Raw genomic sequence first — 14,808 nt, forward strand, 5'->3', positions numbered from 1 at the left:
GCCCTGACGGCCCACCGCTGCTTTTAGTGCATGTTCGCGCACATGAGCATGCCCTACTGACTAGCTCACAGCCGCCACTCTGCACTACTCTCATAAGGCGGTAACAGTCCCAACCCGGCAGCGTTGATGCGGAGGCGTAGCATCCGCCCCTCCAGCTCCCCTTGAATCAAAAACACCATTAGCTCTGTCAGCGCTTTTTATAGCTAGCCGCCGGCACGCCGTCGACCTGTTGAGAGCCGTTGAGAGGCAATCGAAATGCTCCCAATTTCATTCCTTGCACCTTTAAGTATTCAGTTGTGGTTCATTTTCACAAATAGGCCCTCAGATGCGTATAGAATGTAAATACTTTCGGCCTTTCTCGGCTTCCATAGTCGTTATATTCGTCCAAGCCTTTCTTTTTACCGTCAAGCAGAAATACAAACGTTACCATGAGAGGTTAACATATAGTTCCGCCTGAGATCACATTTTAATATCTCTGACATCTCTTTTACATATGATTGTTCTGTATTCTCTATCAACACTATGGCTTTTTCAACTGGTATGATGACAAATATATAAGTTGCTGGATTGTTTTCGGAGCTACTGGAAACCAAAACGAGGTCGTGGTATGAGCGGCAGGTGTTCTGAGCAGCCATGCCGCTCCTTTCCCGCCTCCTCAACTCCTCCCTTGTTCTTTCTTTTCACTCTCCCCACCATTTCCACCCGCATCCCTCTCAGTCTGGCACCTTTTATCCTTTCCCTCCTTTTTCGGTTCCCTTCAACCTTTTTGTTTGAAGCTCCCCCATTTTAAGAACATTCCTTGCTAACAATTTTACAACAATTGGTTGGAGAGGATTCGTGCCTCAGTATGATATGCCACGCATGAAACACACACTCAATGTTGTGTTTGTCTCAACATGATTAGCTCTTATCTCTGTTCATCTGTCTCTTTGTCCGGAATACGGTCAAGATAATCTGAAGGCCATAATTGGGCTACACACACACACACACACACACACACACACACACACACACACACACACACACACACACACACAAACACACACACACACACACACACACACACACACACACACACAGACAGGCCTGCCTTTATGCATTATTGAAAGATATTGTTAAACTGTGGGTCCTCATCTGCTGGGCTTTGTCACCATGGTGACAACTGTGTGACCTGCTAGAGACCAGCTGGTGGATTCTGGTCACTGTGATGGGAGTGACACGTGTGTGTGTGTGTGTGTGTGTGTGTGAGAGAGAGAGAGAGACACAACAAAGAGAGAGTTATTCATTATGCTGTCTGTTTTTTTCACATTATATGCTTAATTAAACACACACTTTAAACCCCAAGAAGAAGAGAGAAAGCGCAGCATGCATTAGCATATTGAGTATTGATCCTTGTATTGATCGCCGGTTGCAAAAGAGCATTTATTCTCCGATTCATTTTAGCACCGAACTGCGGTGGGAGTAGTGTTGACACTGCAGACAGCGTACCATCTGTTTCCACCACTGCTGCACTGAAACGTAGGCCTATGGGGCGTGCAGAGACATGACTGGCTGTCTGGTACAGCTATGTGTTTGTCTCTTTTTATTTACATGATGACAGACTTTCTACTACAGAAACATGCGTGCCTCCTTCCCCACCATTCCACACGTACTTAGTCACTCTCTCGACTGGCTTTCCTCTCGGCCCTCAGCTCCGCCTCCCATTCGGCTGGAATAGAATTGTTTGTCCATCAAAACCATTTATTACATGCCAAACTCTATATCAATTCAGTTTTGAAGTCATGCAGACCGGTACTTTGCCTGGAATGATCATCCACGTGAAAGGGCTGAACACAGTGCAGTCGGAGGTTCAGACAGCAGGGGGATAAATAAGGTTAAACGAGAAAGTTTCCATTAGAGCCGACATAAAATCACTACTATTTTAAAGTGATTGAGCCTTTATGAGACAGCACATGGCTGTCAGGCGGCTGACTCATCACACATGGCTCACTGCCTCTTCAGAAGGCTCCCATGTGGTCACAGCTTTGGTTTTATCAGGACCAGGACCACCAGACACCTGAACAGTTTTTTCCCCCTAAGGCCATCATTCTCCTCACCAACACATATAGTTCCCTCCTTCTTCCCCCGACCACACACACACACACACACACACACACACACACACACACACACACACACACACACACACACACACACACACACACACACACACACACAGTGTATGGGAAAGTACAACCCCCTAGTCCCCAGCCAGACTTAAAGTAGGCATGTTGCTATGACATTGTCGTCTTGGACCGCTAAGCCATCACGATTTCTCAGAAATTAAGATACATGAATTAATAAAGACTAGTTTTGAGGATGATGGTCGTAAAAAACCATTATATACAGCAAAACAGAGAGAAAAAAAGTGATGCAATTGATCAATATTTTGACCCACCCCATAGGTGAAAAACGGTGGAATAAAAGCGAATGTGTCATGTCATTTTTCATCTAACGCTTGAATTTAGTTCAGATTTTCACTAATAGTGCCCTGATATATGCACTCCACCTCAAAGCAATATGAATATCAAAATATATATTTATTGTAAAACCAGAGCCTCGAGGATTTTCAATACAAAGTTGTCATAGGTACAAATTTCACACAGACACCTTTGTGAAAGAAAGGTAATATATAACGGTATGTTGGCACATTTCAGTTCATCACAATACAACAAGAAACGTTGTACAAAAACAATAGCGGCGGTGCAGTAAAGCACAATGTGTAAAGTGAGGAGTCAGATATATTTCTTGTTTTCATAAAACAGGAAGAAATAAATAAAAATAATAAATTTAATTAGATACAAACACCATTCCAACTTTCATACCTTTGTCCATATCTCAGGAAAGGCTGACCCCGTACAAAGGCACTTAATGTTGGTCATTTTTCCTATTTTTAGTTCTGCATGTATAACCTCAACTGCAATGCACAAGTTATTGTTTATGTTATTTACATATCTTTTAAAAAGGACAAACTGGGCTATCAGACTACGCACAGTGATGCCACATGAATTTATAAATAAAATCACCATAAATACAAAAGAAAAAAAGACAGTTTTTATGGACATTGAGGGAGAATACAGAGGCGAAGTCTCGCTCTTTCCGTTGACCACCATAAGACCTAATTTTGGAAAAAATATGTACTGTAGTCAATGGCAAGGGACAAATAATTATCCGATCCCGTTTGACTTGTGTCATGAATTACACATATGCTTGTCAATTTAAAAGATTATTTTGCACGTCAAGATGCATATTGTGGTAAAACTCTCGAAGTATAGAATATATAACTAGAATTACATTAACAGTAATTACCCTTCAGTGACGTCTCACGTGAAGCTACGGTACCTTCCTAGCTCCACCTGCTGCTTTCACCATAAGGGCCACTTCATCACTGACCTTGAACATTTCCATTCTGGACCTAAAGGAAATACAGAAAATGCATAAGCATAACCACCGTTAACCACCGCCAATAAGGAAGAAACCTCCATTAATAGCTTTACATTTCTTTTCGAATATGTTTTATATCCACATGGAAGACGGAGACACAAGCGTTTCACTTGACTTTCTAAGGATGCAGTGAAATATAACTTTTGAATAAGTATTTAAGACTTACTGGTGCAATGTCTTTTTTTCCGGTAGCCTTCATTTACGGCTCCGAAATCCCCTCTGCTGATCTGAGAAAGCTCAATGTAGTTGGTTTCAAATTCAGCTGCATACACACACACAGAGAGAGATCACTATGAAGATAACACTGATTTAATAAAAAAGGTTGTGGTATGCAGATAGCACAGTATTGATCTAGATCCAGGAGGTGGCAGCAATGCCACGTAATTGATGCCGTAAAACCGCAAAGACGAAGAAGAAGAAGAAGTGTTCTTGCTCCCCCTGAAGAAGACACGTGTGGAAACGTAAATAAATAGAGATTGATGAAGTGAACAGGTGTGTGTGTGTGCTGTCCTCCTCCTTCAGCCAGAGAAGAGTTCCAGCAGCAGCACAAGTTTGATGAGATTGAGTTGTTTCTTTGTTTGAAATTCATACGGCTTCATAAAACTCTTCTTAAGGTTATAAAGAATAAAACATTGTGGAAATAATATTTTATAAGTTCAGCGTTCATGATGCTTTATACCACGATGTTTGTGTGTGTGTGTGTGTGTGTGTGTGTTTCTTTTCTTCTGCTTATCTTTCTCTCTGCCTTGTTGTCAACAAATTATGAATATAATGGTTTATGGGCAGATGGGAGTTTGTCAGTGTTGGGGAAGTTGTGGATGATTGTTTACAAGTTTTTGATAATGACGATAATCACAATAATACTGTTAAACCAGGTACTGGTTGCTTTGGCACTGTGTGCAGGTGCCAAGTCCTGTTGGAAAATGAAATCTGCATCTCCATAAAGTTGGTCAGCAGCAGGAAGCATGAAGTGCTCTAAAACTTCCTGGTATACGGCTGCGTTGACCTTGGACCTCAGAAAACACAGTGGGCCAACACCAGCAGATGACATGGCACCCCAAACCATCACTGACTGTGGAAACTTTACACTGGACCTCAAGCAACGTGGATTGTGTGTCTCTCCTCTCTTCCTCCAGACTCTGGGACCCTGATTTCCAAAGGAAATGCAAAATTTACTTTCATCAGAGAACATAACTTTGGACCACTCAGCAGCAGTCCAGTCCTTTTTGTCTTTAGCCCAGGCGAGACGCTTCTGACGCTGTCTGTTGTTCAAGAGTGGCTTGACACAAGGAATGCGACAGCTGAAACCCATGTCTTGCATACGTCTGTGCGTAGTGGTTCTTGAAGCACTGACTCCAGCTGCAGTCCACTCTTTCTGAATCTCCCCCACATTTTTGAATCAGTTTTGTTTCACAATCCTCTCCAGGGTGCGGTTATCCCTATTGCTTGTACACTTTCTTCTACCACATCTTTTCCTTCCCTTCGCCTCTATTAATGTGCTTGGACACAGAGCTCTGTCAACAGCCAGCCTCTTTTGCAATGACCTTTTGTGTCTTGCCCTCCTTGTGCAAGGTGTCAATGGTCGTCTTTTGGACAACTGTCAAGTCAGCAGTCTTCCCCATGATTGTGTAGCCTACAGAACTAGACAGAGACCATTTAAAGGCCTTTGCAGGTGTTTAGAGTTAATTAGCTGATTAGAGTGTGGCACCAGGTGTCTTCAATATTGAACCTTTTCACAATATTCTAATTTTCTGAGATACTGAATTTGGGATTTTCCTTAGTTGTCAGTTATAATCATCAAAATTAAAAGAAATAAACATTTGAAATATATCAGTCTGTGTGTAATGAATGAATATAATAGACAAGTTTCACTTTTTGAATGGAATTAGTGAAATAAATCAACTTTTTGATGATATTCTAATTATATGACCAGCATCTGTATATTGTCCATAATAACAGATAAATATTTATTGAAGCTTCACAGGTTCAACAGAAAAGGTACAGTATTTCAGTTGCAGAGAAACAAAAGGAAAAGCAGACATGAGCACAGTACAGTTTGTGAAAACGCGATACAAAATGTAAAATGACAAGCAGATGTAAATGGAAGGGGAACGCCATTTGAAGTTAGGTATAGTGTTTTTATTTACAGAAATGTAACTTTACATTTGACTTTACGTTACTAGAACTATACCAAGACTTTACTGTACAACCCACCAGAAAGCAGCAGTGGAAACAGAGATAGAACATTTTGTGCCATTTCAAATAAACACCCCTCCATTATAAAATCCACTGTACTTGTACCGGAGAGCCATCTAGCAGCTTTTTTTGTCCCCCCCCCATCAAAAAGAGAGAGGGTAGGGGAAAGCAAGTAGATAAAAGTAGGAAGGGGCGACAAAGTAGCGCAACTACTACTAATACGCCTGGATAGACCCACTGCTTCCAGCAGAGCTGACACCCTCTTGCTAATATTGGATCCACACCTTCATCGGAGTACAGGCGTTTTACAAGATAGTAATCACAGTCGGGTCACAGAGAATGTGGAAGTTCACCCCTCCCCCCTGTGCATCACCGGGTCACGATTCCTCCGGCCCGATCGGCGAACAGGAGGCCGACGAGCAGCAGCCGTCTAGTTATCGTCGGCCTGGAGCATCTTCTCGATCTCTTGGTCCCACTGGTCGTCTCTGTTGTCCGCCTCGGTCACCACCTCGTACTCCTGGAGCTCCTGCTGCAGCTCCTTCTCCCAGTCCGCTGTCTCGTCTGAATTGGAAAAGGGAAGATCACGAGCAGGACGATTATTTACTTCACACTTCAATCGCAGGACGGTGTCTTCCAAAGTCCAAATACAACATGTAGCTGAAGAATCAGAAACGGTCATAAAGCGGACCATCGGGAGAGGGGGCGCTGTCCTTCTTGTCCAGCACCAGCTGCTCCATCTCTTTCCTCAGGTCCTCCTGGTTGATGCCCGTCGAGTCGAAGGCGTCGCTCACAAACTCGGACACGCCGGGACTCGTCGACATCTCCTCCTCTTCCTCCTGAGGTGACTGATGGTCACGGAGACGGGACAGAGAAAGGACACAGACTGTACTCGTCTTTCTGAAGCTTTAGAATGATTGTTGGAGAGTCTGTATTTCAGTGCTCTTACCTGCCGTTTGTCGCTGATGGAAACTGGTGGAGTTTTTGGTCTGACGTTGTCTACAATAAAAACCATACAGTGCTATTAGTTTTCCACATTCCAAATCACAATGTGGTGTTTGCTTAACTTGATGACCCGAGGATTTCCTCTGAATTTCCTCTTGTCACATTCAGCTAGAGAGCTCCGTCCATACCACAACTTAAAATATTTTCCTTCAGGACTCAAATCAAATGATTTCCCAAGAGGACAAACAACTCAAGACAGAGAAATCAGAGACACACATAGGGGACAAAGCAGATTATTCTCTCTCACCACATCTTCTAACTGCAACCTAACTGGGATTTAAAAAAAGAAGAGCGTGCCGTGTGCACCTCACATACACTTCAGGCCTTGCGTGCACGTTTTGTCTTCCTAGAGCAAGTCTGTTTCATTTATATCATATGCATTGAATGTGTTGTAACTCTGTTATGTTGTTCATTCTGTACACATGACATCTATCACACTTCTGTCCATCCTGATAGAGGGATCCTCCTCTGTTGCCCTCTGAGGCAAATTTGTGGTTTTGGGCTACACAAAATAAATGTAATTTAAAGGTTTTAAACATTAATTTAGGCTATTAGCTAATTTCATTGATCCTCTGGTATTTTTTTGCACATGGGTTTGTAAAATGTCAATCCAAGGCACTTTTTTAAACTTAAACATGTGGCTGCTGAAGGTCATCGTGTGAGCATCAGCCATTCCAAGCTCAGGGCGGTGAGTTGGGAGAGGCTTGTGAAGTACATGTGTAGCTTTAAAAGAAGCAAAGTGCAGCCCTGGAATCCCCCTTCCCCCCCCGTTGAAATGTGGACGACAGTCGGACCTGTTAAGACGACGTCCTCAGGTGAGACACCGGCCCCTCTGTCCTCACCGTCCTTCTGCTGCTGCTGGGCCGCCAGCGCTGTGAGCTGAGCCGACTGCTTGACCAGAGACACCCGGTAGAAGTAATTCCTCCAGAAAACCTCCTCCTTCACGCTGTCCAACACATCACATTTTATATCATCATTTTAATGTCGACCGCGCGCGCACACACACACACACACACACACACACACACACACACACACACACACACACACACACACACACACACACACACACACACACACACACACACACACACACACACACACACACACACACACACACACACACACACACACACAATGCTGGGAGACTACTGACTGTTTAGGAACCAGGTCGAAGCGCATGCAGTTGAGGAGCTGGTCCTCCTCCAGCATCACTGCAGCCAGAGGATACATCTGCTCCATGTCGAAGTGGAACTGAACACCGGCAGGAGGGTCGCGCAAGAAATTTCTCTTGTCCTAGAATCAGCAGCCAGAGAGCTCGGTTTCAACAACAAGTTTGTACAAATGCTATCCGGGGACAAAGAGCGATAACGTCACACACACGTGTTGACACATTCATTTAGTGCATGAAGCCTTTTGCTTACAGCTGACAGGGCGAGGATCTGCTGCTGGATGGTCTCCTCCTCGTTGTAGCCGACCCACGGAGGCACCGCTGCGTCTGGACACAAACATCAACACACACCTTCAGTGGTGCTGCGACACTAAGTATATTAGATCATGGGAGAGGTTTTTCAGCACTCTCTAGTCTTATCTCTCACTGATCGCGCTCTCTATCAATACGGTGTTGCAAGGTTGCAGATTGAAACGGTGCAATTCACCCTTTCACCCTACAGCGTAGCTGATAATGATGATGGAGCAGCTGATAACAAGCCGTACATTTCAAATGTCTATTTTTCATGTGCATTAGTCTTCATTTGTGTTACTGTTTATATCTATACTACATTGAACCCTTCAGTTTGTAAGTCCCAGTAAAGCACCACCCTGTATATAGAGTGCTATACAAATAAAGTCTGATTGACTCGCTGAGTTGGACTTTTTAATGATCATGTTATTATTGCACGAGGTGGCGTAGCTTGCTGCAGCGTCTTTTAGAAACAGCGCTGCACTTGAATGGTGATATAGCTGCAGAAGTTGATGCCAGCTTGGATGAACAGTGATTACAATGGACTCTAATACTGACATACGTAATGAGCTGTGAAAAATACAAATCCTCATCAAGTCAACACAGCTGCATTAATAAGCTTATCATACAGCAGGATTCTGTTGGGTTTAGATGTGGCCTCTCCCTTATTGTGTGAGGTCCACTTCACTTGCTTCATTACAGACACACTCCCACTGTTTCTAGAAGGCCTCAGTAGTGTCTCTCACACAAAAATACAGGATGTGTGAAGCAAGTGACTTAATCAGAAGCTAGTTTGTCCTGTGAAGCTTTCACGGAATAAAACAAACATTTATAAGAGAGGTTATTCTGTAACTAGTTGATCGTTTATTGTAAAGAAGATTCCCGTCTCCTGATTCTGACTTTACCAGATTTTTTGGACTTCTTCTCTTGGACGAACTTCTCTTGCTCCTTCTGAAAGTCTCCCAGGAAAGTCTGCAAACACAAACACACACACACACACACACACACACACACACTGAATAAGAGGAAAATACCTGTGGGAGACATTTCTTATAGAATGTTGTCATGCTAACATTATGGCATGATGAGCAAACAGCTGCTCTTGACAACAACAGACCACAGAGTTGCCTCCAACATGCTGCCAAACTTGTCAAACAACACCAGCATGCCTTGTCTATGATGCCGTCGATCTTCCCTTCTTCCACCGTCTTCTTGATGGTCTGAGCGGTCTCCACCACCGACTCGGAGATCTTCTTGGTGGCACTGGACGCGAAACTGAAGATGTAATCTTCAGAGATGAGAGGACAGCGTGGGTGACAACAACAACACCATCACCATCATCATCATCATATAGCGGGACTATTGCTAAAAAAAACATTGCTACAATAACACAACACAAATCTATCAGGAGACAGCTCCTCCTCTTGTTAGCACTGGACAACAACGCTGAAGAGGAAACCTTAGCTACATTCCAACAGAATTAGAACAAGATGGGGAAAGCTTTCACTAAGAACTACAATATGTTTGGTTTAATGGGGGTATGCTGAGCTAACATAGACAGACGGATGATTTATGCAACCACATCCTCGAGCCACTGAGAAGCATTTAGCTCATTACTTAGCTTAGCTAGTTTTAGGGGAACGCAGTTTCTTTCTTACCACCAAGTCCTTTCCCATGCTCGGAGTTTTCTTGGTCCGCCTCCGGTTCTCCGTCCTCGTTAGCTGGCTGCTGTTTGTTTACTTCGTTCTGGGCTTCCACCACCTTTTTTTCTTGCTCCACGACACTCGGGTTTTCTTTTTCGTCCAACGTCTTCGTGTACGTCTGGCTCTCCAGACCCAACCACGTCCCGAACCCCCTGAACATGTTGCTCGGAATAAAATGACAAGTTTTAGCTTTGAAGGTGCGGAAAAGCGACAATCTCAACAGAGAGTGATTCTTGACTCTACGCAACCAGGAAATAAACGGGCAGGTTTTCTTCTTCTACGTTTTGTTTTGTGTAATTCGAGTTGTGTGTTACTGCCACCCAGTGGTCAGAGGAGCGGAGTGATGCCTTCATGGGTCCTCTGGGTCAATGGGTAAACGTCCGTGGTTGGTTTTTGCCATAAATGCGACTTGCTGCATACTCGGTGTTTTTGTCGGATAATTTGACAAAATATAATAGCTAGAGAGATAGATGTATACTTTATTCATCCCCAGGGGGGAATGTGTTCAATGCAAAACAAATGATTAATTTGGGCAATATTATGACATAATTATTTATTACAGCAAACCCCACTCACTTTTTAAAACATAAAAAAACGTTTAAGTGGCATAATATCTCAAAGTATATCTGAAATGGGACATAGGAACGACTGTTGCTATAATAGTAATTGTTACAATAGTTATTATAAAAGACCAAATGTGTCACTTGACCAGCAGGTGGCGGTAAAGAGCTCAGAACAGGTTTGTCATCTCTTGTAACACAACAAGACGAGGAGAAAGACAGGAGCGGTGGACTCATGTCAGAACAGGCTGGGGTCAGTTTGCCGTGGATGATAGTTTTACCGAATATCTTAGAGTTATATCTGAACCTGGGGTGTAGTCAAGTACAGCAATCTGTAATTCCGGTTATTATTCGCACTGAGCCTGATCTGAATTGTTGGAGCACAGTTTCAATGGAAGGATTTCCGGGGCTGCTAGGCCGTTTACTTGTACGAAGTTACACCAGACCTCTTACAAAAATCTGTCATTTGAAACACAGCGAGCTCAAACTTGACTTTTTATAGTTAAACGAAAATAATTTAAAACATCTCAGCATTAACTGAGGTGTTGGGGTAAAATCGGCATATGCGTAGGAGAGCGATTTATTGAGATACAACAGCTGTTTTTTTTGTGCTCCGTCACGGTGTGTGCTGCTCAAAGATAAGATGGTTGAGCGTAACAGACGGAGCAGCTACGAGTAACATTAGATCATCATAAACTTACCAAGCCGTGGCCTCATGTCACGACTAGTAATACCGCTCAATGTAACGAAAATGTCAGATATTTATGATCATATTAATAGCTGCGCCAGGTCTTATTGTGCATTTTTCTTGTTTTGAAACAGATGTATTTTTCCAGGTGAAACATGAAGACTCTGATGGTGTTCGATTTCGACCACACTGTGGTGGATGACAACAGTGACACTTGGGTGATAAGGTAAATAACATATTGATTGAATCCATAATTTAAGAATCATACAAAACACGAGTTGGGCACGTTTTTAATGCTGCAAAATGTATACAAATCTATAGTAGTACCACAAGACTGTTTGATACGAGTAGAACAAAATACCACACTGACAGGATAACTGTACAGTAAAGAACCACCGACGAAATACAATTTGCTATGTTTTAATTACAAGCGACATCTGCTGATCTTTTTTGTTTTCTCCCCTCCCAGATGCCTTCCAGATCAGACTCTTCCGGACTCTGTGGAGAACTCCTACAGAAAAGGCCACTGGACTGAGTTCATGGGCAGAGTGATGAACTACATAGGTGACAATTCATTATCCTGTTTGTAGGCTGTTCATTTAGTCGCACATACTTAGAATCTGCAAAGATCTGTACATTGACATTTCATTGCTACCACTCTTTTTTTATCTGTCCACCCAGGAGACCAGAAGGTCAGCCCCGACAGGGTCCGCAGTGTGATGGAGACCATCCCCTTCACCGCTGGCATGACGGACCTGCTGACGTTCATATCCGATCACAAGAGCACCATTGACTGCATCGTCATCTCTGACTCCAACACCGTGTTCATAGACTGGATCCTCCACGCATCTGGACTCCAGGCAGCTGTCGACCGGGTCTTCACCAACCCGGCTAAGTTCAACGAGCTCGGGTACATGGAGGTGCAGTGCCACCACTCTCACGACTGCGATCGCTGCCCCGTCAACCTTTGCAAGAGAAAGGTCCTGGAGCTTTACCTGTCGGAGCAGTGCGATGGCGGCGTGGAGTACGAGCGGGTGCTCTACGCGGGCGACGGCGGGAACGACCTCTGTCCCACTTCCTGTCTGAGGGGGCGCGATGTCGTGATGCCCAGGAAGGGGTTCACCCTGGAGAAACTGCTGGCCAGACTGGAAGACGATGCGTCTCTGAGGGCTAAAGTCATTGTGTGGAGCAGTGGCACTGACATCCTTGAGGAACTGAAAGCAAGTATGCAGTCGTAGGCGGGGCCATGGAGCACGATACTTGATCAAAGTCTCAGTTGCAACTTGAAACTGAAATATTGCACTTGCAGTTTAAAAAAAACGAAACAATTGACTGCCAAGAGAGTATTTATATTTTTTAAAGTACAATTCTGTTGGTATAATTATATAAAGTTAGGTACAAATCCTTAACAGTAACAGCCCCCTCAAACAAGTTTGGACTCTGAGCTACAGTAAAATATTTGCCTTTTATTCAGATGTGGTGGCATCTGTGCCCAATTACAATACAAACACGGAACCGAAGCAATGTTTACATTGAGCTGAAATTGGGGGATCAAGGTTTACAGAAAAGCCCCAGTAGTACGAGACGGCAGGTTGACTGGAAAGACAGTTTGTGTTGTGATGGCAACTGGCGCTCAGCTGTCGAGTGTTCGTGCTAAGCTAAGTTAATCGATCTCCACATTTATATGAGAGACACGATCGTGGTACGGATCTTCTCACTTAAAGGCGCTTTATGTGATATTTAGAGCGCATCTATTGCAACATGGCGACGGCTGAGCTGGCGGCTTGCAGCTAACAGTGCTAACTACGGCAAACAGAGCTGACAGTGTTTACCTGAGGGGAAACCGGAGGGGGGAGTGCCACGCTTCCGTTATGGACTGTAACCGCCGTAGGAGAGCAGTGCTGCGTTTCAAAGCAACGAGAAGCTCGGACAGCAACACGCGCTATATCTTCACACAGCTAATAGTTGTTCGCTGCTGCATTAATGCTCTGAATATCGAATAGAGAACCTTTAGCGCTGGGCAAGAAAGCAAATCATTGCATTTCCCAAAATATTATCCCTTAAGAGAATCTTAACCCCACGTATCACCTGTTGTTACCATCTTCCAACCACATTAAAACATACTATTTTAATCCTCCCCTTCAGCACTTCATGTCATTACCATATGTTCATAAGTACGGGTTTATAAATATCAGTTATGATATATGATGTGGCAGCACTTCAGCTAACTGATATGCTTTTAAAAACACTTTTAAACACACCGTGTGACTCTACCCATGTACCAGCATATATTGTATTGCAATAAGCCTTTTTTATTCAGGCAGACAGTTTGACTCGTCGTAGTAGGAGAAGCACAGGTGACACTCTTTAGTGAGCCATGTCACTGACAGTGAGCCATAATTCACATTCATTCATTTGGTAATTCTTTCACCTCTGCTTTCCCCACTGTGACATGTCGAAATGTCTTCAGCGAATAAGGAGTGTAATAGTATAGCTAATAAATCTGATGGAGTCTGGGCCAGGAGACAGCATTTCAAACACAACACCTCCACATTCATTTACCTCAGTTGCACAATATTCTGTCAAGATTACTTCAATCCATTTAGTCAAATCCATTGTTCATAATATGTCAAAGTTGTCTCATGTTACTTAATCAAGTGAAAAAATGAACTTCCCTGATACTACAATTTTAAAGATCATCATACAGTAATGGAACACATACTGAGCCTCTTAGGTATCACCCATAGTTGTATTTTGGATTGTATTTTTGCTCTTTGTACAATGAATCCAAAATGTGCTGCTCTGAGATTGTGAACATTTCTTCCCTCCGGTGATGTTGAGTGTTTGATATCTCAGCTCTGTGGTTTGTAGTCCTACACGTGACGCTATCTTGATTGTTTGAACCAGGTTTAGATGAACTGATCATGTTAACGCTGAGTTGGCTCCATTGAATGGCTTGAACCTCAATTTATTATTTAAGCTCAATGAACAAAAGTCCGAACTGCTGTTTTTAATCCATCAATGCTTCACACATTCAGTAATGTTAATCAGATGTATTCAAAATGATCCTGGGACTTGGTCCATATATACCAGCGATGCAACATGTGAAATGTGATTTGTTTATTCTTAATCTTGTGATTCTAATGATGCAATTAAAACCAGAAACCTCTTGGATTCTTTCCCCCCCCCTCATGTCTTCATGTCTTCATAGAACTGTGTTGTGGGGGGTTCGGTTGCATGAGTCAATATGGAAATAGTAGTTCCATTTTTTTCTTTGTGTAAATAAATGGAGTGGACAAAATACTAGAAATATACAGTATATTGGCCTTTATTAATCAAAAAAACCAACTAAGTATCCAGTCAGTCATCTGTCAACGTGCTCTATCCTCTCAGCTTCCCCAGATGATAGCCATAGCCGATATAATCACCAAATATATATATACACATATCATAGATACACATATTAAGATAAAGGAAAGGAACAGGAGATAAAAAAAAGTGTTACTATGTTAAGAATTCGAGTACACTTTTACAAACCATAGAGTACTGTACTGTACTGCTAGTGGTTCTGTGAGGCTGTACCACAGACTGTCTATGAAGATGGACGTCATGACCCTCTCGCACTAACAAGCTGCAGTTGTGCTCGGCTCTACTGCGCAGACTCCGGCTCCAAATGACGTCAACAGGACAAGATGTCCCGTTGTATTATTTACC

At 43.2% G+C, this 14,808-nt stretch overlaps 2 protein-coding genes across 4 annotated transcripts; one reads left to right on the top strand and one right to left on the bottom strand.

Moving 5' to 3' along the window:
* Nucleotides 1-5,436: 5,436 nt before the first annotated feature.
* On the bottom strand, nt 5,437-10,123 carry syap1 (synapse associated protein 1). The gene is made up of 9 exons (XM_076110298.1): nt 9,802-10,123; nt 9,313-9,431; nt 9,049-9,115; nt 8,106-8,179; nt 7,838-7,977; nt 7,476-7,627; nt 6,626-6,675; nt 6,368-6,524; nt 5,437-6,240 (listed from the first exon to the last, which is right to left on the bottom strand). Exons 1-9 carry the CDS (start codon nt 10,004-10,006, stop codon nt 6,110-6,112), a joined length of 1,095 nt encoding a protein of 364 aa, XP_075966413.1. The 5' UTR covers nt 10,007-10,123; the 3' UTR covers nt 5,437-6,109.
* A 434-nt stretch (nt 10,124-10,557) lies between these two features.
* phospho2 (phosphatase, orphan 2) lies at nt 10,558-14,268 on the top strand. 3 transcript variants are annotated; one of them, XM_076110299.1, is made up of 4 exons: nt 10,558-10,659; nt 11,243-11,320; nt 11,564-11,658; nt 11,776-14,268. In XM_076110299.1, exons 2-4 carry the CDS (start codon nt 11,250-11,252, stop codon nt 12,330-12,332), a joined length of 723 nt encoding a protein of 240 aa, XP_075966414.1. In that variant the 5' UTR covers nt 10,558-10,659; nt 11,243-11,249; the 3' UTR covers nt 12,333-14,268. The 3 variants fall into 3 exon arrangements, with proteins under 3 accessions (XP_075966414.1, XP_075966415.1, XP_075966417.1); XM_076110300.1 differs by having other exon boundaries at nt 10,594-10,659; nt 11,229-11,320; XM_076110302.1 differs by lacking the exon at nt 10,558-10,659 and adding an exon at nt 10,695-10,833.
* The last annotated feature ends 540 nt before the right edge of the window (nt 14,269-14,808 follow it).

The sequence above is a fragment of the Anarhichas minor genome, unplaced genomic scaffold (genome assembly GCF_050575085.1).
Source record: "Anarhichas minor isolate MPS153535 unplaced genomic scaffold, ASM5057508v1 ptg000042l, whole genome shotgun sequence".
In the NCBI taxonomy this organism is placed as follows: Eukaryota; Metazoa; Chordata; class Actinopteri; order Perciformes; family Anarhichadidae; genus Anarhichas; species Anarhichas minor.

Coding starts and splice junctions, on each gene's coding strand:
- syap1 (XM_076110298.1), bottom strand. CDS start 10,006: ATGTTCAGGGGGTTCGGGACGTGGTTGGGTCTGGAGAGCCAGACGTAC. Junction 7,978..8,105: donor AGATCCTCGCCCTGTCAGCT/GTAAGCAAAAGG, acceptor TGCTGATTCTAG/GACAAGAGAAATTTCTTGCG. Junction 6,676..7,475: donor TGAGGACGTCGTCTTAACAG/GTCCGACTGTCG, acceptor TTTTTATTGTAG/ACAACGTCAGACCAAAAACT.
- phospho2 (XM_076110299.1), top strand. CDS start 11,250: ATGAAGACTCTGATGGTGTTCGATTTCGACCACACTGTGGTGGATGAC. Junction 11,321..11,563: donor AGTGACACTTGGGTGATAAG/GTAAATAACATA, acceptor CTCCCCTCCCAG/ATGCCTTCCAGATCAGACTC. Junction 11,659..11,775: donor CAGAGTGATGAACTACATAG/GTGACAATTCAT, acceptor CTGTCCACCCAG/GAGACCAGAAGGTCAGCCCC.